This window comes from Coturnix japonica, chromosome 1, assembly GCF_054131305.1.
Source record: "Coturnix japonica strain WE chromosome 1, WE-NBRP24, whole genome shotgun sequence".
NCBI lineage: Eukaryota > Metazoa > Chordata > Aves > Galliformes > Phasianidae > Coturnix > Coturnix japonica.
Genome location: NC_140663.1, coordinates 81,740,256 through 81,766,447, shown reverse-complemented (window position 1 = coordinate 81,766,447; position 26,192 = coordinate 81,740,256). Strand labels below are relative to the sequence as shown.

Here is a 26,192-nt window from a genome sequence, read left to right as displayed (position 1 = left end):
CTACATATCCAGTTGTGGGAAGGGATTGTCCTGCTATGCTCTGCACTGGTGCAGCCTCATCTCAAGCACTGTGTGCAGGTTTGGGGCACCACAATGTAAGATGAACATCAAACTATTAGAGAGCATCCAAAGGGGGGGCTGCAATGATGGCAGAGGGTCTGAAGGGCAAAACATCTGAGGAGCAGCTGAGGGCTCTCGGTCTGTACAGCCCAGAGAAGAAAAGACTGAGGGGAGAACTCATAGCAGCCTATGGCTCGTTTGGTGGGACTTTTGTGCTTGCTGCAGCCCAAAGTAATTACAGAAATGTTCTGGCCTGGGCTGAATGTCTTTTTCTTTTGACTTCTTTCTAAAGCTGCAAGGAAGCCACCACTTGCTGGTTTTACGTATTAAAAAAGCAACAACAAGCAACCATTTAAAAAGCACAAACTGTGGTCAGAAAACCCAGTTAACTTAGAACATCTATGCACAAGCACCCGATCACTTCATTCACAAGCCAGACAGCATGCCACAGGTGTCAGTCACTCTGCTTGGCACATTCAGTATTAACTCACCACCTCAAGGGACACTGAACTCCAGGCAATCTCCCATAGTCATCAGTGACCCTTTCTAAATGAGGTTGATTGGTGCTATTAGGAGATGACATCTGTGTTGGTGCAACACACTGACATAACGTGAAAGCCTCAGAATGCATCAAAATAATTTGGAAGATGCCATATCAAGTGGCAACTGAAGGCATGTATTACACTGCAATCAAGTAGGATGATCTACAAGCTAAATTAAATAGAAATGTGTGCCTTATCTCTTAATTCCACACCAGGGACAGAAAGATGTATCTGAAAAACTGAAAAATTCAGTCTAGTTTTATTTTGCAAAAGGCCTTTGTTGTTTTTTTGAGAAATGCCTTCTTACTCATCTTTGATGGAAGAAGGAAAACAGTGCAATAAAAGCACAGTAAAACTCACAACAGACAGATGGAATTAAAAAGCACAATCTATTTCCCAAAATGATTCTGAATTTTTGTTAATGCATGGGGCTGCATCTTGGCTTTACACCAGTTTTGTAGTTTAAAATGTAGTAACTTTCTTGAATTTTCAACACCTGCAGTCTGGATGTTTTAAACTTTACAACAGACAACAAAGCACACTTTTCCTTTACTTCTAAATCAGCTTTCAAAAGTCTCTAATAAAACCGTATTACAGTTTTCAGTTAGAGATTCCAGAGCTCAGAGTCATTGCGCAGGCATCGCTGTTTCTTCAGCAGCATCTAAAGTGGCTCTTTGTGTGTGTGTGTGTATCTACAAGTCTATGCAAATTACAAATATGTGTCTGCATGTGTGTATATGATGTGTTTACATTTAAAAATGGAGCTGCTGTGCAAACTGACTGACTCGCTAACGTATCAGCTGAATTTATTTTAACGCATACTGGCAGATCTCCCAGCTGCCATAATCAAAGAAAGTTAGTACAACGCATATTCTGATCTATTTGGCTGGAGACAGATGCAAAGGCAGAAATGCTCACATGTGTGATGAGAAGCATGGAAAGGAAGGTTTGTTCACTTCTCAGCAGGACTTTGGGACTCAGAGTCCCAGCAAACACAATACAACTGATGATTTTTTGAGCTGAGCTTGTGTGAAGTAGTGTAATGTATGAATTTTTACCACCAAGGTAAATGCCACAAAGCATCTCATTTTTATCATTAGAAAATCAAAAAGATTGTGCAGTCCTGTTTCAAGCTCTTGGAAACTTCATGCACTCATAGAACACCACTTTTGCTTTTTTTTTTATGAGGATGAAAAACATTTTGCAAAATACTTTTCTCTAAGCTGGGATGAACCTTGACAGTGGGTGAAAGAAATACATGGATACTAAACGTCCAGGATGAGTACTGCTACTTTACCATGTCCATTCCAAAAACAGAAGGCTCTCAAATTATTGCTATCAGAAGAGCAAATGTCTGGATTCAGAAAACCCCAGAGAAGAGATCCAAATGTTATGGACCTTCTGTACTTTATCCTCTCTCCTCAATTCCTGTTCTGCTAACACTGTTAATTCTATGGACTTGCCAGTGGCTCTGTCCATAGGATCTGCCTGACCATATGGAAATGTATGACCACATGTGACACCCCACCCACACAACTCCCAAAGCAATATGCCTCTTCTACTTTCTTCAGTTCAGCACAGCTTAATCATTTAACTAAAGCTTTATTTGACTTGTAGGTGCCTTGATCCTTGAAGGCATGTATTTGTAGTCAAACAGCACAAATAATAGCCCTAGAGTTGTGACTGGCTTTTGGTTCTTTTGATCTCTTTCAGATCCTGCTCAATAGTGCTTTAAATTGCTTTTGAAATGCTCTCATATTTAAATGTATAATAAAATGTCATCTAAGATCTTCAGACTTTCTCACTCCCCTTCCTGGTTCTTCTGTATAACATGGACAGAAAGTACGCTCCTGGTGTGACCCTTTTATAAACTAGAAAGAAAGGGAATGCTAGAGAAATTGCTTTCTTGCATCTATGCTTAAGATAACTGATATGCATATTTAAGGTCTAATTTTAGCAAGATACATAACTTCAAGGGGAAATCTGACAAAGTATATCAACCAGCATGATCAAGAGAAAGAACAGTTAACATGTAATCAGTCACATCCCCTAAATGCACATAATGTAACAATGCATGATAGTACAAAATAAATAAACAAACTGCTTAAGCAGTCTGTACGTTGCATTAAACAAAATTGCTCTTTCCAGAAAGGCACTGACCCTGACAACCATGTCACAAGAGTCATGCATTCCAAAACAAAATCAAAATCCACCCCTTACATCGTGTTGCAAAGGCAGCCAGCTCTGGGCCCTGGGGAAGCACCTTGCAAAGCAGCAGACCTTTGCAGAGAAATACCTTTCACTGATCCTACAGAATTAATTTAATAGAGTGTTCCCAGGTGATTTCCAGCTGCTACAGTGATGAACAGGCTGAAAGGAAATATCTCAGATATTAAAACAAACAAACAAACAAAAAAAAAAACAGAAGAAAAGGGAGCAACTAAACAAAGGCTGCTCAAGTCACTGACAGAAATATCCCAAAAATGTAAATACACAGTAGCAGTTTATCACAAGAAGACATTCCTATTGAGCAGATCAACCTCTATCTGCTTACTGCATAGTTAGACAGTTCTTCAGAGCATTTGCAAGTATACTAACTGCTGACAGAAAACCATCTGTTCTCACATTTCTATGCCTCCCACCAAAGCAGATCTGTGATCTAAGGAGCAGAGACATAACCTCCATAGTGAAAAACATTGCAATAACTTAGCTTACTAGGAGAATGTCTACTTAGAATGATATTAACTTGGTCTGTGCTTTGAGCTTCCTCATGTAGGTATCTTTGAGATGTAGTATGGGATGGGAAGAGGTGGAAGCAGACTTACTACGTACATACATGCTCTTAGTAGAGAGCATCCTGATTATGAGCAGCAGGAGTAGGACCACTGAAATTTAACTATTTAGTCTTTTCCTTTACTGGCAAACATTTCTCCAGCCTTGCCGCCTAAAAAGAAAAAGCTAGAGAAGAGTCTAGATTCTTCACAATTTTTACATGAAACCTTGACAAAGGAGACACAAATGGTAGAATAATGCAGTAGTGACAAAAGCTCTGATCTGACAGTTAGGGCATACTGCTGTGCTTGTGTAAGGCCCAGATGATTGTAAAAAGTCTCCACAGAAGCAGAACAATCCCTTTGCACGCTGCCATCCAAGAGACTGGGACCTAATTCAGTATTCAGCTCCACATCCCCATCGTGTTGGCAATGGTTCAGAATTGGTGAGAAAACTTGCAAAGGATAAAAATAATAATAAAAAACCCCGATGTTTGAAGCCTCTCTAATTTAATGTTAGCTTTAATGTGTCTAATATCAAAGCTTTGTTGTGGTTTTTTTTTCACTTCTATTTAATCAAAATTAATCACCAAGATTACTACAGTAATTTATGTTGGAGATTATTGAAATGAGTGTTTTATTAAAATCTGGTTTTATTAATAAAACACATTCTGGCTACAGAATCATATGAGTTTGCTATTAGGGACTATTAACTGGGGACTGGGAGTTAATCATAACAGCTATGCTGCCAGGTCCTTTGACAGCAGCACATGTCGAGTTTGTTTCTCTTTTTACTAGCACCTTCAAGTCAATTAGTTACCCTAGCGAATGAGCATTCTAAGTAACTCCTGTAAAAGAGGGAGTAGAGACAAAGGTATGTGCATCTCAGTAGTTCTGAACAAAGAAAGGATAATCAGAAGGAGACTCACCAGCCTGATTAGTGGTGATGCTGACAGCAGCAAATTGTCTGGAAAGCGTACTCAAGTCAGATACCCCATTGACTGCATCAATCTCAAAAGTGTAATTGGTATGTGCCAAAAGGTCCACTACTGTCACTGTGGTGTTGGTGAGGCCAGTCTGACGGGGTAAGAATCGTACGTTGTCACTACAAGGCTCGCATATCTTGCTGCTTCCTCCACATTTTTTGCAAATGATGTTGAAAGTGACATCCTTTCGACCTCCTGTGTCAAGAGGCCAGCTCCAGTCCAGGATAACAGATGTCTCATTGATGTTAGAAATAACGTTTCTTGGAGCAGATGGTGGTCCTACAAAGGAAAGGAAAGACATTTCTGTATTGCTCTAAAATGAGAGTAACAAGGGCACAACCACATAAAAGGAAAAAGTCAAATAGCCAAACTGGTCCATTTACTTTCTGCAGAGACTCCTGAAATATTTCACTAGACCACAGAACTAGAGCACCAAGAACCATGTTTTGCTCTAAAAAGTCAGTACTCTGAGGGCATAGTTCAGGACAGAGTGTCACTCTTCTAGAGTTGTTCTGTAGGACAGCTACTGATAATTGCTCTTGGATTTTGATGAAAATATTGGTGTGAGTTTAAAAGTCTTAGCTCTCCTTCTCAACAGAGAGCTTAGAGAAAATGAGAAGAAAATGACATAAATCCAGTCCAACAGTTTTTGGTAGCCTGTCCAACATGTATGAAAACGTGGCAGGCAATGGATTGCTGACTGCAATGGAACATGGGAGGAAGCAAGCAAGCTGCTCAGATACAGATGGAAGAGCAAAAACGACAGCCCCAAGCACAATGATGCTACTCACTGGTGCAAGCCATGGATGGAGGGTCTTTCTCAGAGCGAAAGTAATTCTTTTCACACCTGCAGTTCAGAGATGCATCTTCATAGGTGGAGCTGTGAGGTGGGCATTTGGCACACTTCACATTGCCAGCAGAAGCTTTATAGAACCCAGGTCGACAAGCTGCAAAATGAAAAGAGTGGAATTTTAAATTTCATGGACAGCTCTTCCATTTTAACAGGTGATCCTTTAATTGTCCTGGAATCTTTCATATATAGACCATATTTTTGGGTGTTTACAATCTAAAACCCACAGTTCTCTCATGAGGAAGCTGACAAATTAACTTCTTAGTAGAATGAAGTCCTGCATGAATCAGCTTCAATTTGTATTCAGTTTTGCTTAAATAGCAGAACAGTATATTACAACAAGAAACATTTTCTACACTGAATTACAAGAACTTCACTTATTTTTGTTTGCTTCTTTTCCATTACTGAAGGCCCATGCACCAGATTCTATAAGCTGCCCCTGGATACTGATTACAAGAAATTTGTAGGATATGCACTGTGAGGATGCTTTCTGTGTTAACACAGTCCTCTAGTGATGCTGCTGGAGTCCACAGAGTCTGCTTCTGACAAAGTCTTGGTGGTGATGTTTCACCAACATTTGCACATCCTTTCTGTTTAGGTTCCTGTTGCATTTCAGACCAATTCAAAGCCACATTTGCCTCAGATGAAAATGGTCTTTGAAGTAAGTTACAGAAATGAATGATCAAATAAATATATTTTTATGAAAAACTCATGCAATTAAATAACATGGTTGACTTCTTTCCACTAAGATGATCTCATCATCTAAAAATTGGGGAAAAAAAAGAAAAAATTAAACCAAAACCAGATAACACTCAGGCTCTACAGCTCAGCTGTGGTTTCTCTCCAAGGCACGCATCCTCCTCTGGATAGAATTTACCCAGTATGGTCACTCTGGCTGACACACCAATAAGACTGTAACCATAACTACACAACAGCTGTACTACAGCAGCACACAGACAACACTACAAAAGGAACTGCATCTGAAAACAGTTTCATTTCACAGCAAGAACCTGCCTAACACACTACCATCAATTACATCCTTAGGAAACCCCAATACATTCTCACGTCATGTTAAAATAATAATAATTAAAAAAGAGCTACACAATCTAAAAACCTAATCATTTTTGTTTATTTCTTTTTATGTGTGTGTGTCTGGAGCCCAGACAGTCAAGAATAGATAAAATGGTTCTGGACCTGTCATTGATTTAAATGCTACTTCGAAACCAAAAGAATAGGTTCACCAGTCTTAGCATGAACCAAAGCAGGATCACTTTTTTCATCTTTGCTTATGGAGGTGAGCTGATCCACAAATGTAATATGAAATACAGGATACAAGATGATGTGGTCCTGTCCATTCATGCATGCAGTGCCCAAACAGAAAAATAAGTTTGGATGATCAGACTGTGGTAAACAAAAATAATTACAACACTTTTATAAGAGATGGAGTAGAGGAAAACTGCAGTACTGGCTGTTCAGTTACTACAATGCCATCTATAATCGTTTCCTACGTGCATTTCCGGTTCATTACCTTTGGGCACCAAACACCTGAGTGAAATACATCGGAAAGCAGAGGGAAACCAAAACCTCACACAGCTGCACATTCAGTCTTGAAACATCTTAACAAAGAAAAACCTCCTGGCACAGCACTGAGCCGGTCTAGAGACATAAGAAATGTTTCACAAAGAAGCGCTAATCTCAGCCACCCTCCAGCACTTCGAAGCCCTTGCAAATAGAGGCTTCTAGGCTGCAGCTGCTGCCTCCCATGTCACGCTAACAAAACAGCTGAGAAAGTCATCTCCCACTTCACAACACCTCCTGCAAGCCTTAATGAAGTAATCCTCAGGTTGAGCCTCTATGCATGGTGCCACCAGGCAACTCACGAAAACCAAACTGCTAAAAATGCTCCTGTAGCAAAGCTTGCAGAGCCTAATGCCAAGCTTTAGGATTCAGCATAGCTTGACCTTCTGCAGCTGGGGCTGCTTTTGTTTCCATCTCATCCCAGGCTGCAAGGCTTCTTTTGAGGATTTTGATTGCTTAACTGGAGGAAAATAAAGGTGAATTCTACAACTCCTCTTAAACACCTCCACTAGGAGAAAATACGGCAGAAAAGAGAATTGCTTTTTTTGTTTGTTTTTGGTTTTTTTTTGTTTTTTTTTGTTTTTTTTTTTTTGCTGCAGTTGTTGCAGTCCTAAAACTCAGCTCTCATTCTTTCTCAACTATTGCCCCATGATAAACAGGTCACACCTATTTGTCTCTATTATCCCTGCTGCTGATAGAGGAGCTTCTGAATATTTTACTGCCTTGTGGTACAGAATGGGCTTTCCTGGCTCCAAAAAAAGAAGGGACAGCAATCCTATCCTTTCCAGTACCAGTAACCAAGAAAACACATAAAGAAACAAGCACCACACGGATGCTACATATGCAGCCTGTATACATACACAGCCTGTGGAAATTCAGTGCCAGTTATAAAAACAAATGGCTTCACTTAACCATATCTACTTAATTTGAAGGAAATCTTCATATTCCTGGAAAGCACATGCAAGACAAAGAGGCATTTCTGAGTACATAGAGTATAAATCTTACATATTTTAATAAATTATACTCATTCAAAATAAAGATTGTAAAAAGACTTACAACCTAAAGCTGAACCATTGCCATGTGGCTGATCTTCCCATCAGACAATTTGTGATCTTTAAGCATAATTTATTTGTAACACCTGAACATTCATTTATGGGGTGCAACTACAGTAAGATTGCTTATATGGGACATATTTGAAGCCAGTGTTTCTTAATAAGACAATGAATTAAGTATCAATAAACATGCTTGCATAAGCAGCAGATAGATTTTGTGGGTGAATATGGTAAAGAAATCAAACTTACTAAATAGAGCCTTAGAGGGCAGCAGGGCTCTGGTACAGGCTGCCTAGACATTTTGTGGATGCCCCATCCCTGGAAGCATTCAAGGCTGGGTTGGATGGGGCCCTGGGCAGCCTGACCTGGTGGTGCGGCAGTCTTGCCCATGGCTGGGGATTAGAGCTTGATCTTTAACGTTCCTTCCAACCCAAGCCATTCCAAGATTCCATGAAAAACAGCCTCCATTTAAGAAATTGTGGTGCTTGTGTGGGGGAGAAGAGAGTAAGAAACAGGAACCAGATCAGGCTGCTTCTTTTCCAAAGGGACAGGGACATCCCTGTTTCTCTACTGCCACCAGAGCTTTTGGTGGCGGAGATGCATTGCTGGATCCCCACTGTCCCAGCACATCCTAGAGAGGACATCCCCATCTTGTAGCTTCCCCTCGGGCTGTCTCGCACTTACTGTCTCTGTCAGAGCAATTTAAGATTATTCAGCACTGCAGCCCAAAGGGTGGGGGAAGGAAAAAAAAAAAAGCAATTTACTTGAAATTGAAGCTTGGAATGGAAATGCAAACAAGAAATCATCTCAACATATTTAGTATTATTATTCTTTTCTTAATCATTTCTTATTTCAGATGTACAAAGATGACTTAAAGTGTCTTTCATTCTTTCTTATGTCAGAAAAAATGAATTACGTGAACTGACAGAAGAAAGTTAGTGGTTTTTTGTTTGTTTGTTTTAAGGTGAACACCATGGCTTCGGCTTCAGTCAGGCTGACAATAAAAGCACTAGCACACAAAGTGATCGCTGAATGTGTAATTTCAGCACGGGAACAGCTCTGAGAAGCACATTTCGTTAACATTTTCTTTCAGAAGCTAAGGATTTTTACCCCCTCAGTTCCATGTGCTTTTGTGCAAAAGATAAGAATGTGATTACCTGTTTCTGTAGTTGCTTAATGTACCAACATTACTAATAGGTTAGTGTATTAAAAAAAACAAACAACAACAAACAACTAAAGTACTATCTTGCATTTGCATGTATTTCATCTGAAGCATTCAAAGCCAACAAACCCCTTTGGAAGCAGAAATGGGGACACTGGGCTGGGAGAAGACCTCTCTTGCAGCCCCAGTCTCGCTGTCCTCCATGGGCAGGGGACAGTGGGAACTTGTCCCCAGGGTCCCTCACTGCTCAGCACTTGCTGGCAGTGGTAACTCCTTCTCTACTCAAATCACAAATATTATTTTATAACTCTATTTGGACTGGCTTCCATCTCTTCAGCATGAGTGCGAGCCACATTGGCTTCACTGAAGTTACCTGCTGGTAAGAGTTTCAGGACTGCAGCTGTCCTTGTTACTGGATAAAAATGAGTTTCCTTAAGCTAAAATTGATGAGTGTCTTAGAAAGTGGTGAAAGTTACTTCAGTGAGAGAAAAGAACTCTATGTGGCCATCTACAGCAGTCATTGTTAAAACAAATGGGACTGTCTTTTCAATAATCCAGTGACTGATGTATTTGACTTTGAGAAGAAAATATAGTCCTAAGAGTTAAATGATTCAGTCATAGGATCATAGAATTATTCAGTTTGGAAAAGACCTCAAAGATCATCAAGTCCAATTGCAGCCTAACCATAGTACCCTAACTATAACAACACTGTGCTAAATCATATCTCTGAGCACCACATCCAAATGGCTCTTAAACACATCCAGGGATGGTGACTCAACCACTTCCCTGGGGAGCCTATTCCAGTGTTTAACTATCCTTTCTGTAAAGAAGTGTTGGAACAACTTGAGGACATTTCCCCTCGTCCTGTCACCTGTCACCAGTGAGAAGAGACTTGCCCCACTCTCACAGTAAGCACCTTTCAGACACTGGAAGAGCACAATAAGGTCTCCCCTCAGCCTCCTTTTCCCCAGACTAAACAGCCCCAGCTCCCTCAGCCTCTCCTCATAGGCCTGATTTTCCAAGCTCTTCAATTTACATTAATTTGAAATTAAAATATTAAAGTGTTAAGTATACTTCAGCACCCAGACTCTGCAGTCTGCCACACACAACACTACCACCAACTTCTAGCCATACCCACCACTGAATTCCCTAAATCATGAAACCAGTCTTGCAGTCCTGCCGCCTCAGTCCCAGCCCCACAGCTAGAGGGTGTCCCTCTGCTCTTCATGCCAGGAGCAGATGTGCCAGGCCATGGGGCCTGGCTCAGGCAGTACTGCACACTTGAGAAGGATACAGCTCCAGCAACTGTGTGATCAAGTGCTTCTCTGCTTCTCAAGAAGACAGCCCAAAGATGGAACATCACTGTGACACTGAGCCATGGCATTTAGCAAATATGGGAAGGCAAAGACTTTTTGGTATTGTCAAGTCCCTTTTGGAAGTACAACTTTCTTCTCACCACGTGTGATGATCATGGTCAGGAAATGATGGCAGCTCCATCTTCTTATCAGCAGCAGAATTGAACCCATATACATGCACAAATGCAAAATTAGATGCAGAACAGTATTTGGCTTGTGAAAACAGGTGATATAACCAGCAGCATAGATTAACCTTATAAAACTCTCCAAACCATTTTCCTTGGATGGGTCACCTTTTTCCCTTCCTGCATGTGCTAATACCTTTGGTAAACAACAACAAAGTAAAAACAATGACTGATTTTAAATGAAGGATATTACCCAACTGCTCATTTCACACTTCTGTCACAAACTGTATCCAGCCATATGTGTCATTCATGTGCTATATTAAAAATAACACTGTATAGAGGTACTGCACTTTTGGTTCAGATACATGAAGAATAGGAAATGAAGGTAAAATTCTGCCCTGAATCATCCCATCATCACTTTCTATTGCACATCATTCACTGCACTGAAAATGTCTCATTTTCTCCTCCCTTGCTCGCTCCAGCACCCTGCTCTGCAGGAGACACTGCATTACAATAAGGATTTTCTGCAAAATCCCTCAGAGCACATAAACAGTCTTCAGCAGCTCTACTTGACATTAGTATACACAGAGCCACTTAATCCATGGCTTTATATAGGTGGACATTCTTTTTTCCCCTGGCCTCTTCTGGGAATCTTCTTGCATGCCTACACAACCCAGACAGGCTTCTATAAAGTAGAGCATATTTTCAATTCTTATTCCTTAGAACTTAAGATAAGCTTTTGTCACTGGATCTGAGTAAAGAGTATGACACTACTTCAGGGAGTAATCCTCAGAGCCAAGTACCACACCATGCTGTAGGAACACAGGCAGGGGATGGAATAGCACTGGAATACTTTGATAGGTCCCTGTACCTAGGAGGAGGAGAAGGAGGAAGGGGTATAGGTGTCAGCAGCCCTAAGGTTTCCCTACTGGCAGAGATGCCCACTATAGGCTACTGCACTGGCTCAGCATCATGTTTTTTCTTTCCTGGACTGTTGTGCTGGTACAAACTATCTCATCCAGAGGAGGAGGGAAATATGTCTGAGAAAGATTTTAGTGAAGGTTAAAATCCCCGGTGGAATGGAACCCACCAGAAGATCCCCAGGAAGAGGCACAGATAGCGGCTTCCTCCTCCTTCCCAACACCAACTGTTCTGTTTGCTGGGGAAATAAAAGCTTAAAGTTCTTTCACCAAGATATAACAGACACTGACTCCACTGCAGTCCTCAGTATGCTATGTATAATAAACGAAATAATTAACAAACTGCTAGCAGCAAGAGCAACCTAGCTGTTTTTGCTGAGTGTTATCAGCAAACCAATAATATCTTCCACTGTATTTTCTGTGCATGAAACATACTTTTTACTCTGAAAACATGGACAAAATTTAAAGTTGCGTTTAAAATATTAAATAAACATAACCATCACTACTTCCACTATTAGCTTTGCAAAATGCAGTTGCTTATTACGATAACTTATCTTGGGGGGGGGAAGACTAGAGCAGAAGGAAGGATGGCCTGTGTACACTTTCGCATCTATAGATGGGAAAATCACAGCCAAAGCTGCTGGCAGATGTGAAGAACAGCAGGTGTCCACAGCTAGAAGAGATCAACAGTTAATGAGGACAGCACAGTTCTTTTCCTCCAACAGTGACAGGGCCACCATCTGAGGGCTCAGGATATACCCTTTCTCTTCTTCACCTGTTCCTCTTCCTCCAGCCTTGGCAGGATGGAGAGCATGCTGCACATGCAGCAAGGATCCATTGTGATGTGATGCTGTAGTGCTTCTAGATAAATCATCCCGGGAATAAGCACTCATTTTTCACACCTGAAAGCTGCTGCCAGTACAAAAAAACACACTCAATAGTATTCAATCTTACTCATGAAATTTCTGCTTTTTTCCTCCTCACTTCATATTTTATAGTGATCTGTGACCTTAATGTATTTTAATCAGATGCCTTTTAAATTGGCTTTACTCCCAGGTCAAGCCATTCAGCAGAAACAATTCCTGTTCTTTGTTTAATAACTGTTACTGGCAGACATATTAATTATATGTACATAAGAGATAGCTTTATCTTGGGGGAATAACACTGCACCTTTCAACTGCAGTCTGTAATAGTTTTGTGTTATGCCTTGCAGGCTTCTGCATCTCCTTTTATGAAGTGCATTATGGCCATGATTGCTACCAGCAGCATTGTTAAAAGTGCAGCGTCAAAGACAGTTGATCCTAAATGCAACACTACAGTAAAGTTGTCCGAGCTTGTGGGTATGCAAATATCATAAGGTATTTTGGCTCATTTGCAGGCATTTGTTGAGTGGGAGGAGGGAAAAAATCTTTCATTAACAGGAAAACACTGAGAACCACAGTCTTGATTCAGAATTTAACGAAAATAAACACAGCTCTACCTCAATTCCACCCATACTTGGTGAGTCATTTAAGCACATGTTTCAAAAGGGAATTTAATAAACCTGTGTTTATAAGCAGTGTCTTTCACTTTCCCTAAACAAGATGTTTTCCTGAAGCACAGCCTGGACACATTGAGATATATTAAACTGTCATTCTGACAAACAAAGAAATCCCATGTTCTGTTTCTTCAGAAGTTAATTTAATCCACACTGAGATGAAAAATAACTTCCTAATTTAGAAGGTATTAAAAAGAGAAACAACAGAGCAAACAAACAATGAAAAAACAACGCTTAAAGAAATACCAGAAAACATACCCAGTATCAACTTGGACTAAGAGGGGAAAGGAAAAAAAAGGCTGTGCAAGCACTCCTACAAAGAAATCTGAGAGTTTTAAATGACTATTTGGCAAGGACAGAATGTCAAGATACTTCTTCCTTGAAGTCAAGTTACCCTATGGACATCTTGAAGGTAAATGAGAGGTAGGATCTTAATAGCTTCAAACAATGGAAGTTTCCTGACATCAGTGTACATAATACAGACCTGAGTGCCGTGCAGGGCACAAGCTCTTGTGAAGATGTTTCCTTTCCAGCTTGGATGAACCAGTGCGCTGCTGGAAAGGCACTGCCCATGCTTCCCTCTTTTCAGAGATGAAAAATCAAAAAAGTGACCTCTAATCCCCCCAGGTTAGATTTAATTAATAAGTGAAAAACAGCTTTATCGTTTTACACAGAGGTAGCTGTATAATTGCTCTGTGCCCAATCCAGGCTGACAAGTTTATATGCGGAAGCTGATATAAATAATAAATTAATTGTCAAACAGATTGCATCTAGCCCTAATACTTAACCTTTGCCTACCTTGCACCAAACTGTAACACCATCTGAAAGTGCAAGAAAAATGCAGATAATCACTTGTTCTCCCGAATTATTTTACTCTCATCTCTGAAGTCTAGATATTATTTCAAAGACTTAAAGCAAAAGTTTTAGTATAACTGCTAGTTTATCACTAACAAAGATTAATTATGGTAAACCTCCATATTACTGTCATATGTGTGGAATAGATGATATTTTTTGCTAAAGCCTAGTCTCAATATTAATTTTTCTGACATTCCTGTCCCAGTTGTTTGTGCCAATGCACATATGTTGTTCCAAAACACTGAATTCAGAACTATGAAAAGTCTGTTTTTTGTCTCTGGCACGAAAGGAAGATGAATTGGCTTTTATCGAGGCTGAACATTCTACTGAAGCATTCTACCTTTGTTAATGCATGCAGGAGAACATCACTGTCCCCATTTTACAGACAAGCAAATTAATACAGAATAGGCTCTGAATCCCTTCTTTCAGTGCCACCTCCTAATCAAAATGCTGCCTTGTGGTTTGTGATGCTAAGAAGAGCTCCCAGATGACACAGGTCCACTACTGCAATTAGCATGAATTAATACTCCTGTTAGTAGTCTCAGCAGAGCTGTCAAATTAATTGGAAAAGAAATTTAACAAATATCTTTCCCCTTAGAGATACTCTTTTGGGTCAGGGTTGAGGCATGTTGATCGAGCAGTGTGGGGGAAGCTTATAGTTCTTATGCCCTCACCAAACCTGTATTGTTGATTAAAATAGAGGACACTGGTTTCTGGGGCTGTGAATTTGGTACCTGTGACAAGCAGTAGACTGACATAAAAAAGACAACTGCTTGTTCAGCCCCGGGAAATATTCCAGCTGCTGGTAAAAATGAATTAATCTTATTTTCTTACACCCCAAAGTTCACTCTTTCAGTTTATCTCTAATTTGCACAGGCATCCTTAAATAATGCATTGTTTCCTCATTTTTAAGCTATATCTGAACTCAGTCACTGCAGTCGAAACACAGCCAGATGCTTGCAAGCCTTAAGGTTCAGGAAACAAGTACTTGGAGATGGTTTACAGTTCTCCTCCACCACACACACATACACACACAAAAAGGAGTTGGCAGTTTTAAGCACTCAGATTAACAAGACACCAGGATTTAAAATTCTGTGTCGATGCTTCATGCATTGACAGCTACTTGAATTTCTTACTGTTTTACTGCCAACTGTTGACACATTGCTGCTTGAATTCATGAAGAAATGGTGCTGGGAGAGGGAAGCTTTTAAGTGGAGAAGTGGTGCATCAACAGCAGGAGCTGAAAACTGTATGAAAAATTTCCTGTGGTCTAAGTCGCTGTTACTACTTGCTGACATAAGTTTGGGATGCAATTTAATGTGTCAGAACACAGCTGTAATTTGTAACAGCACGTAAGAAATAGTCATTGTTTTGATGATTATGCTGCTAATGTCATTTGATGGGTACATCTACATAACCAATTTGTAAGCATCAAAGTTCAGATCTGGAGAGCGCTCTTAGAGCAAATTCTCAGTTGTTCCTTCTGGTTGTGATTTGCTTCACACTGTCACCTGCAGAGCATATGAACAGGTAAACTAAGTAATGCTACACACATTCTACAAGATGAGACTACAGCTAACCTGCAGTAAAATGTAATGAAACAGATGTAGTAATGGAACAGGTATAAATATAATATCAACTGCATTATTCTAGAGATATGTTCCCACTGGGCTACAACACCTGCTAATGTAGACATAACACACAATTACTAGCTTTCAAATATCTCAGTGCAGCCAGCATTGATGAAATTGTTACATATTTCTATGAGAAGGTTTTAAAAGCTCTGGTAATGGAAATACATATGACTTAATTAATGCCATTAAGCATATAATCACAAATAAACAGTCATTATAAGCAATATTCTACATTTACTAGGACACAGAATGGGCTTAAAAGAAAGTTTCAGTAATTACTAAAAGTCTTTAAGATGAAATCATTAGGACTTCAGCATCTTCACAAACACTTCTCTGCATGTGCCTTTTTCACTGATTGCATTTTCATCTTTCCAAGGGAAAGCCTGAAACTTAACCAGTTACAGCCTCTGGGGACACCTCTGCACTTACAATCTTCTCACAGCTGAAAGGAAAAGCCCAAAGCTTTTGCAAAACTATCTAACCACTCAAGTGCAATATTTACACATTGTATGCTTTAGCTCTTATCTGGGCTTCCTTGGTATTTTAGCATTTTAGAGGAGAACCCTTAATTACTTAACATGCATTTTCTATGCATGCATTATGAAACGACAAGAGTAATTGCAGCGTAAGCAATTACTGAACCAAACAAAAAACAAACACCCAACGGTTAAACATAAATGGAAAAAAACAAAAACAAAAAACCCAAAGCCTACAGTTCAGCATTTTTCTTCACTCAATAACTGTGTGAATTCAAAGGGAGTGGAAATACAGATACTTATAAAATAGATGAGAGCCATCTTATCTATTGCTACAGAACTAAATAACTTCCTATACTGGGAATGGTTTACAAAGAGTAAAGGAAACAAGAACTCCATGTTCTTCAGCAGCATTCACTTTGCAATGCAGAAAATTTATCAGAAGATGAAGGGATCTATGTTTTCAGTGTTTCATTCTGTGTATATTGACTCCAGCAAGTGCTTCTGAGTGCCAAGTATAAAATGCCACATGTTCAATTGACAGTTTTCAGATCTACTGAAGACCAATGCTATTAGTAAGTTGGCACCTCTGCATGCTATGGAAAAAAGAACTAAAGAATAGAATTAAAATATTTTTAATGATTCTGCATTGTTTTATACAGAGTCTTTTGCTATTTGGACATCATTCCATTTCCTGATTAAAGGAAGAATAAGAAATGATAATGATCACCATTGTTTATATTTTCACTTTTTAAACATCTTGATTTAACAATTCAAAAGCATAAACTAAGCTGAAAAGACATACAAACCCTTCAAAAGTCAAAGGCATTAGGGCAAACCCACCAGGAGGCATAAAATTCTGCATCCATTAGTACCAAGTAATGGAAAAGAAGGGCCGTGGTGTTTTCCTGCTAACAACTTCTACTAGAAGTGTTCCCACCTACTCTCATTACAAACCCTGTGGGGCTGAGCAAGAATAACAAGCTACACTGTCTGCAGCTCAACTGAAATAATTTTTATGCTCTGTGTTGAAAATAAGGAAATAAAATAGGGCTGTTTACATTTGCTTTATCAAACTCATCAGAGTTCCGCATCTACAAGAACCTCTTTCACTCTGACAAAAGACATAAAATCATAGCATCATAGCATGCCCTGGGTTGAAAAGGACCAAAATGATCATCCAGTTTCAACCCCCCTGCCATATGCAGGGCTGCCAACCACCAGACCAGGCTGCCCAGAGCCACATCCAGCCTGGCCTTGAATGCCTCCAGGGATGGGGCATCCACAGCCTCCTTGGGCAACCTGTTCCAGTGCGTCACCACTCTCTGTGTGAAAAACTTTCCCCTAATCTCTAACCTAAACCTCCCCTGTCTTAGTTTAAAACCATTCCCCCTTTGTCCTATCACTATCCGCCCTCATAAACAGCCATTTCCTCTCCTGTTTAAATGCTCCCTTCAAGTGCTGGAAGACACAGTAATGAGGACTCCCCGGAGCCTTCTCTTCTCTAAGCTAAACAAGACTGATTCCCTCAACCTTTCCTCATGGACACCTTCTGCAACTGGAACAAAAATGCCTCATCAACAGGTTCCCCCTGACCAGGCATCCTGTAGCAGACCCCAACCACTAGACACCCTTTGCTGGACTGATCCTTGATTTTTACTCACAAAAAAACCTGATGCCATGCTTGATACTGAAATAAATTATATGCTGGGATATCGAACCAAAATTAAATCTTTGTAGGTCAGAGCAGCCCACTGCTATCTAGATTATATATGATATGCCATCACAGTGATGTATGTGAAACACAGGAAATTGTTACATATTAATAGAACAGTAGTTCAATCAGCCCTATTAACAATATCCAATATATTCAAGTGCAAATATATCATGATCTGGTTGTAAAAATAGTGAAAGGATAGCAATTTATTAATTAAAAAAGCATTTCAACCCTTTTTATATGTGCAAAATTAAAACATGTTACTGACACGGAATGGAGAGCAAATCTCAAAAGCGAAAAGCATTTTCTCCTTTCTTTGCTAAAGCACATAACCAACATTTTGCATTTATTTTTATTATTTAAAGAATAACAACAACAACAAAAAACGTGTCAGGAAGAAAGCAAGCTCTCTGAACAACCAGAACTTATAAAATAACACAAACCTCCCAAAAATATGTTCCCGAGCAAACTGAAAAAATCACTACTATATACTATATACTACTACTCTAAAAGTGCTTTTGGCAAAACTATAAGAAAAGCACCCCTATGTCTTCTACTGTTATTTTTTTCCACCACCCTGTATGCCACAGAGCAACAAACCCGAGCTCTGCCCCAAATCTCACTCACACATTTCTTTGTCAGATCTGGGGCATGCCTGGAGATGTGAGGTTGGAATGCAGCCCCCCACAATAGAACCTGGCAGTTCTGGCTGCCAGCAAGTTCAACATGATCCAGCAATGTGCCCTATCAGTCCAAAGGGGCCAACTGTACTTTGGGGTGCATCATGCCTAGCACTACCACTGGGTGGAAGGAAGGGTTGTCTCAGTCTGCGCTGTACTGTGCAGCCACACCTCATGCAATGGGCACAGCTTTGGGTGCCACGGCATAAGACAGAAATAAAACTCTTAATGAGAGTCCATAGCAGCTGCTCAAGTGCAGCTTGTGTGCAGCCTGCTCCAGCATGCATCCATGGACTTCTAATCTGGAGTTACTTAAAATGCATCTTTTGGCAAACGCATGGTTCTGAAGATCATGAACCAGCATTACATAAGCACCCCATATGTGGGTTTTCTACTATGTATGTCGCTCAGTTCCTTAGCCAGATTAACCCAGTAAGATGAAGTATAATAAGAATCTGATAATAATAAATAGAAAAGCATCTGTAAGTGCATCTATATAAAGAACAATATCCATATAAATCAATAAAGCATTTATACATTTTCTTTTGCTCCTCTCCTGGCTGCCTGTGCTCAGTGGCAGGTTAGATGTATAGAGTGAGTACAATAAGCAAGTATAGCTGTTTATTTTGGAGGCAATGTCAAAATGCATTAGCCAAATGCCATATTGGAGCATAACTAATCTGAAATGATCTTCCACTAACATGAATTTCACTATTGCTGAGGTATGTTGTGCTGACATCATGAAGCAAGATTAAGACAGCTTTCCACAGCTGTACATCTAGCACACAAGATCCAAGCTGATTAAGCACTTTCAACCCTACCTGGTGCCAAGAAAGTGGCACAGTGGCACACAGAACCCCTGAGTTCGTTTCGTTATCATCTTAAGAATGAACTGTGCATGAACCTCCTTTGCAATACTTTTTGTAATGACAAAATGCCATTGTCTGACAAACATATGGCCAATAAAAGAAGAGGTAGCTTATTCTAGCACTGTTAGAAATTTCTCTGCTGCTCCATGCCACTTGGGACAGAGACTATGAGCTAGTGCATTCAGGGACAGATGGCCCTACTATGAACAGGGACACAGATATGCAGTAACTGGGAACACACTCACTTTCAGATATAACCCAAGTTAACTTTCTGTTGGCCCTTTTGCAATGAAAAAAGCTTTGCTTCTATACTAGGATGAAGGAATGTTTTACTATTTCCCCTCTACTTCTCTTGGTTACAGCAAGCACGTATGGAAAGCAATGAGTAGAAGTAAACTAGCAGCAACTAGCCACATTAATCCCAATGAATAGTGTAACGTAAGAGCTGTAATACTTATAGCTGATCAAAAAGCTGCTAACAGTTCAGCAAAGCCTGATGCAATGTTTATAAAACTGTCTTGAATCATATTATTTATTCTTTCTGACTTGCAAAGCAGATGGAAATGTTTCCACCCTGCCTACTTGGACACATCCTCCATTTGCTTTGCCCTATCTGTAGCAAAGGTTCTCAGTTTATCTGAAATGTACACAAAGACTGCCAGCATGATGATCAATTCACTATGCATCTCTCACCAGTTTAACAGGCAGCCTCTTCTGTATCTCAGAAGAAAAGGTTAAACTTAATGGGACAGAGTAGGAAAGAAGGAGCAGCATTCTCCAGAGCTGGCTCTTGTCATGAACAGCAGACAAGTGGAACAGTTTCTGTATATCCTACAGTTCCTTCCCTCTGAATCTGCAGGGGAAAAATAACTTCCTAAATTTAACCAGAAGAAACACTCAGCTACCTAGAAGCCAGGAATGGGAAACTCTGAACTTCAAGTTTTTAGGACAATGTGTACCTATCAGTCTTTGCATACTCACACTTCTGACCATTGTGAAATAAAACCTGATTTCAAAGGCTCGTGACCTCTCAGCAAACTTCTCAAAGAACCTCAAAAGTGCAGAATATTGAAGAGAAATAATTTAATTGCAGTACAAGGAACTTAAGATATACTGCGGAAGTTACAGACGCTATCTCTTTTCATAATCCTTATAGAAGATAGGTGAACACTTGAAGAGAGATTTATTAAGAAGTATAATCAAAGCTAACCTTCCAACAGAACAAAATTAAGAGCTGTGATATGGGAGAATGTCACTTCAATCACATTTAGTTTCTGTTGTGCATTTGTAAATTCCATGTCTGTTATTTCTATTCTTATTCTTATTCTTATTCTTACTCTTATTCTTACTCTGTGCATTTAGTCAGCTTGGGTGGCTGTCTCAAAAGGAGTTTTGTTATCTCAGGGTATTAAGTGCATATCTTACACTGTGGGGTATTCTTATGAAATTTGAAGATACAAATATTCTATTCAAATTCATGGCTGGTTTTATTTCTGTCTTAAATTCCGATTGGCTTTAGTTCTTTCATTTTCTATGCAAGAATGCAGATACCACATATCTCACTGAAATAGAAGGATCGGGAAGAATGGTTCCTTTTGTCAACTTTTTTTGTTTGTTTGTTTGTTTTGCTTTGTGGTTTTGTTGTTATTTATTTATTTATTTTTTTAACTGACATTCCTCCATCTGCCTTCTGCCCTAACCCCGGCTGTTGCCATTCGGTGAAATCTTTGATCAGCTGCAGTCAAAATTCAGATTGATGAGACCACTGTTTTGCAACCTACTCTAGGGAACCTGCTTTAGGATAGCTGAACTAGATCAGGCCTGTCCAACTCACTGCCAACCTCAGCTTGCACTGCAGCCATTCCCTGCCCCACACCTTCGCAGCAGCAGCAGCTCTGCTTCACCACATGGCCCGGCCCCTCAGTATCAATGAAACCCCACCTAGGCTGAATCCAGAGCACGGGGTGCAGTGAGGTATCAGATCAAGTGATGACAAATGATGTTATGCATTTTGATACACTGGCTAATCACAGCGTTGTCAACGGAGAAGAATATGCAACTGTGCTTTCCATTTTGATTAAGGTATTCAACAGTACGTTTCAATATTGCCAAAAAACCCACAACATTATTTTTGTTAATAAACAAATATGTGACTCCATTTTCAGTCAAGATAAATACATTATCTGCACATTTTCAAATGGGATGTACTGAGTGGCAATCAAAAATTTGATTATGTCTCTTTTACCAGTCTTACAGAAACCCCCTCTTCGCAGAGAGAAAAAACACTCACCTCACAGTCACATCTTATTCATGGCATCGCTTTTTGGTAGTATGTATAGTTGTGAACGACTGTTTTCAAGGATGAATCACAGGAAGAATAAAATGTCATCAAATATCTCTGACAAACACATTGAGAGCTCACTAAGAATTGCAGCCACTGCCACTGAACCAGACTGATGCATTAGTTTCAGAAACATAAGGTCAAATATTCCACTAGTTTTATGCTTGTTGTTTTATTTTGTTACTTATATACATTAACTATATTATATATTTTAAGAGGACTGCTCTGAAAGTAATGCCTCCTATTTTACTATGTTATCCTGCCCTCTCTGCCCCCTGCCCCCCCACATGCACTCTTCCAAGTCTCTATAAGATCAACAGTTTATTTTTATCTCATTCTTCTTACAGAGTCCTTTCTCTGCAACATGTTCTTTTACAGCGTCTCCATCCACAGATGTTGTTCCACAACTGTGGCAAAACGTCATCATAGGAGTTAAGGCTCAGCTAGTAGTAAAGAGAAGTGCTTTATAAAAATGCATATTTCTCCTAAAATACTCAGACAATAAGAATGTCTAACAACACTGGTTTAATCATGTAGTAATCATGTTTAACTACTTTTAAGAAGCCTGTGATACAGCTGTCACCCAGTAAAACCAACTCATTTTATCCTTGAATCTAAGACATACAGAAAAGACTACAGCAGGCTCCCTCTCCCATTTTTTCTCAACATTTGTGTACTTGAGATTTTCTCATAAACAGAACTTGCGTGCAAAAAATGTTTTAAAAATATCCACAGCCCTATCCAAGGCTACTTTTGATTGTAATTTCTGTCACAGAAAAGCACTGTACAACTGTACATAAGGTTGAATTTTCTACTTGACCATAAACAGAGGGAAGAAAATACTTGAGGACCAAAAAATAATAGAAAATAATCACAAAGCTCCATCAATAAGAGCCTATTTGTAGTTAGCATTTTACCACCTGAATGCTCTCTCACATCAAGATACCACAGCTGAAGTAAAAAGATGCTGTGTGCAATATCTAAGCAGCACAATTCTGAGTAGATAAAAAAAAAAAAAAAGTTACTATGATATTTTCATAGCCAAATGTTCCATGAATTCCAGATTACTAGCATAATTTAGTTTTATAAGATATCTTGAAACATTTCCAACTCAAGCAACAGCAGAATGAGCTGCTAGGAATCCATATGATCATTCAGTCTTCACATTCACTAAATTTAATGTTGGCTGTTTGGAGACAGGCTCCCAGAGAGGAGACAGAAGAGGGCCAGTCAAAAGCTGCCAGGTTCAGCAGTGAAAACCTGGGAGTGACAAACTGGCTGCCTAATTGTTAGCAGCAGGCAGCAGCAGTTTTAAGTAGCAGTATAATACGTTTGGGGGATATGCAAGGCAAAAATAATTTACAGAGAATTGGTATCCAGAGCACTTTTAATCAGATGCGATCTAAAAATCCTGAGTTCCCATTAAAATAAATTGGAGTTACATTTTCTTCTACGTTGCCTGATTTTGACTGCAGAAATGTTGAGTAGTGAAAATAGATTAGTAAGGGCCTGGCTTTATAGATTTTATCTGTCTAATTACATACTCTGGACTGGCAAAAAGAGTATACAAAATCACTGGTGAGTTATTACAAGTTTGTTCTATAGGTGCCTACATGTGGAAAATGGGGAAAAGGGGTCTAACCCTGAATCCAAGAAATCCCAAGTGAAGCATAAGTTCCTGAAGCAATAACTTAGTTCAGGGATAGGTAAAGAGAATAGAAAACATAACAGAAAGTGGGAATAAAAAACTATCCTCTGGAAAATTTAAAAGGTTCTTTCCAATGGTGACACCAGTTATCAGGAACATGATGACATTATAAATGATAAATAACCAGTCAGCATGGAAGAGGTAGATAACGCTGATCTTGCCTCTGGGGAAAGAAAGAAAAACCTCTTGAGATCCCTGCCCGCCCCTTTGTTCAGCCCTGCGATACGGTCCTTTATAGTTCTCTCAAGCAGTAAACAGGGACAGGAAATTCTTGAACGGGCTTTTATAAAAAAAAGAAAAAAAAAAATCATCAGCTTCATCCCATAGTTAACAGTAGAAGGATTTTCCAAAATGAGATCAGTGATGAGAGCATTCAGAATAACGCAAAAATGAGTGCCGCTGACAAGGTGTTCACTGGGAGTCACTAAGAGGAGAATGAATTGCCACACAGCAGGACACAGGGGCCCCTCTGCACGGAAGGAGAGCTTTGAGTTTGCTAACACGGGAATGGAAAGATTATTGCTTATTTTCCAGTCATTTTTATAGCTTGTCTCTCCAAAAGGGGTACCACAAACTGATCACTGCCAGAAAACAGTGGACTAGAAAACAGTGCATCACCACCCACCTTACGCATTAGTCTCTACATTTCATAGAATTACACTGGAATAACTGGCTAAGGTATCTTTTTTTACTTTCAATAAATTCTATATAAAGTATTGCATAATTATCTTTTCCTTAGCTACATCTTCACATTTACATCTACTGCTTTGCATTTTTATAGCTAACAGTAAAATAAGACCATTCCTACTTTGTGCCAGACAAAACATATTCCAAATGAACCGACTACTTGTAAAACAAAGTACTAATAAAGGTCTTTCAAAAGCTCATCTCAAAATCCTCTTATTTTTAATTTTATTTTTCTTTTCAGCTACGCTTATGAAGTAGACAACAGAGCCCAAACACAACTAACCATGCTGTAAGAGGTTATCATGAGTAGCGGCAATTGCATTTGTGTATGTTCTTCAGTTGATGTAAAGCTGAGATTGTAAAATGCACCTGTGTAAGATTCCTTCATCATTTACTATGGGCTGAATTCATGGCAGGTCCTCGCCAACCACCTCCCATGCTGCAGTAACTCAGTGCCCATCTAAGCTCAAGGAGAACAGTAACAACATAGATTTAAGCATTCCAGTAGCTTCAGCACATGTAAAGCAGCTCAACCATATGCCCTGTGTGGACATATTTAATACAATTTCTTTTGTTTCACAGACACCAACCACATTTAGGGTAACTACCAGAGAAGTAAAGGTGTGCATTAACCTATTTTCTTTAGTAGACTGTAAATCTCTCTGCACATCCTTGGCTTAACAGTCATTTATATCACCTTATCTTAAATAGTTTCTTAATCAATGGCAGTTAAAACAAAATTAGCCTGAAATTAAGCCAGGATCAATACAAGAGCTCCACTACCTTAAATAAATCAATTTCAAACAACAACCTCATCTAAAGGTATACAGCTTGCTGATGCACTAAACAAGAGAATAAGATTAAATCCAAGTAATAGTTTCTTAAATCAGAATAACGCACGTATATACCTTTGCAATTACCTAATTAAGCTGTTTTCACTAATCAGAAAACAGTCTAATGGGGAATCTGGATGGGAGGCAGCAGAATTTAATAATAAATGTAGATCTAAAATCCATTTTAAATATATATTACAAACAACCAGTTCTGGCTTTTCAAACACCTCTGGGGAAAATACCTTCAAACACTTGGAAAGAGCCAAAAACAAAACAAAAAACAAAACAACAACAACAAAAAACAAAAAAACAAATTCTATAGTGGTAGTTCACTTATTTAATTTCAAAATATTCAGGAAAAGACTGCTGAGTTGCATCTTGTCCTATTTTTCTGTTCCAATTGTATCCCAAGACTTCTCTAATTTTTCTGTCTGTCCTTCTTTAGTTGAGTATTTCTTGGCTCTTCTTCCTCAGCTCACACCCACAGTAGCATCACAGATTCTGTGTTGGCTTTCACTTGGGGGCATCCCACGCATACGAGCTTTGTTAGCTGTCCACTCCAGCGTGCAAAATGAGCCATACAAAAACACCACAGTTGTTTACTCATATTTCCTTTTCTTTCCCCAAGTGCCGTTATTTTACAAATTTTTTTTTCTAGGATTTCTTAGAGAATAATTTCCTAATATTTTCCTAATTTTCTTAGAAGAAGGGAAGAATGGGGGGAAGGGGAAGGGGAAGGGGAAGGGGAAAGGGAAAGGGGAAGGGGTAGGGGAAGGGGAAGGGGAAGGGGAAAGGGAAAGGGAAAGGGAAAGGGAAAGGGAAAGGGAAAGGGAAAGGGAAAGGGAAAGGGAAAGGGAAAGGGAAAGGGAAAGGGAAAGGGAAAGGGAAAGGGAAAGGGAAAGGGAAAGGGAAAGGGAAAGGGAAAGGGAAAGGGAAAGAAAGGGACTTTCAAGACTTCTATCACACAGCCCTCAGAGAGATGTCCCCCCCAGTACCCAGCCTGTTCCACCCTTTTGCCACATGACCTGACTGGGCTACAGTCTCCTGGGTACCACACTTAGTGGGCAAATATTTTGGTACCACATCCACTAGCCTTCTGCCACCACAACAGAAACCTAGAACAGAACAACTCTCCAGTTAATTTTACAAGTGAAATTCAGTGTTTGTAACAAAGTTGATATGACAAAAGGAGCATAAGATGATCAGTCATAAGTAATTGAAGTTTTCATCAACAAGATTGGTTTTAAGATGTGTGAACTAACAAGCAAGAAAAGTGGCTCCGGTACTGCAGAAATATAGCGTAAGAATATGCACAGAAAATACTTCCTGAGATAAACAAGAGTGTAGCAAAACAAGCACATGCACTTAAAAAGGTGAGAGTAAAGACAAACACAGAGACATACTTGAATATCATCTGATCAGTACTCGAATTCCTCAAGGACTATGAGGCAACT

General features: G+C 39.5%; 1 protein-coding gene across 1 annotated transcript in view; it reads right to left on the bottom strand.

Annotated features, from left to right (window-relative positions):
• Positions 1–26,192, bottom strand: part of EPHA3 (EPH receptor A3) — a 210,746-nt gene that overhangs the window by 66,370 nt on the left and 118,184 nt on the right. Inside the window, exons 4-5 of the mRNA XM_085546983.1 lie at positions 5,151–5,306; positions 4,303–4,638 (exon numbers count right to left, since the gene is read on the bottom strand). Coding sequence (XP_085403109.1) covers positions 4,303–4,638; positions 5,151–5,306 — 492 coding nt within the window. The remainder of the gene's footprint in view (positions 1–4,302; positions 4,639–5,150; positions 5,307–26,192) is intronic.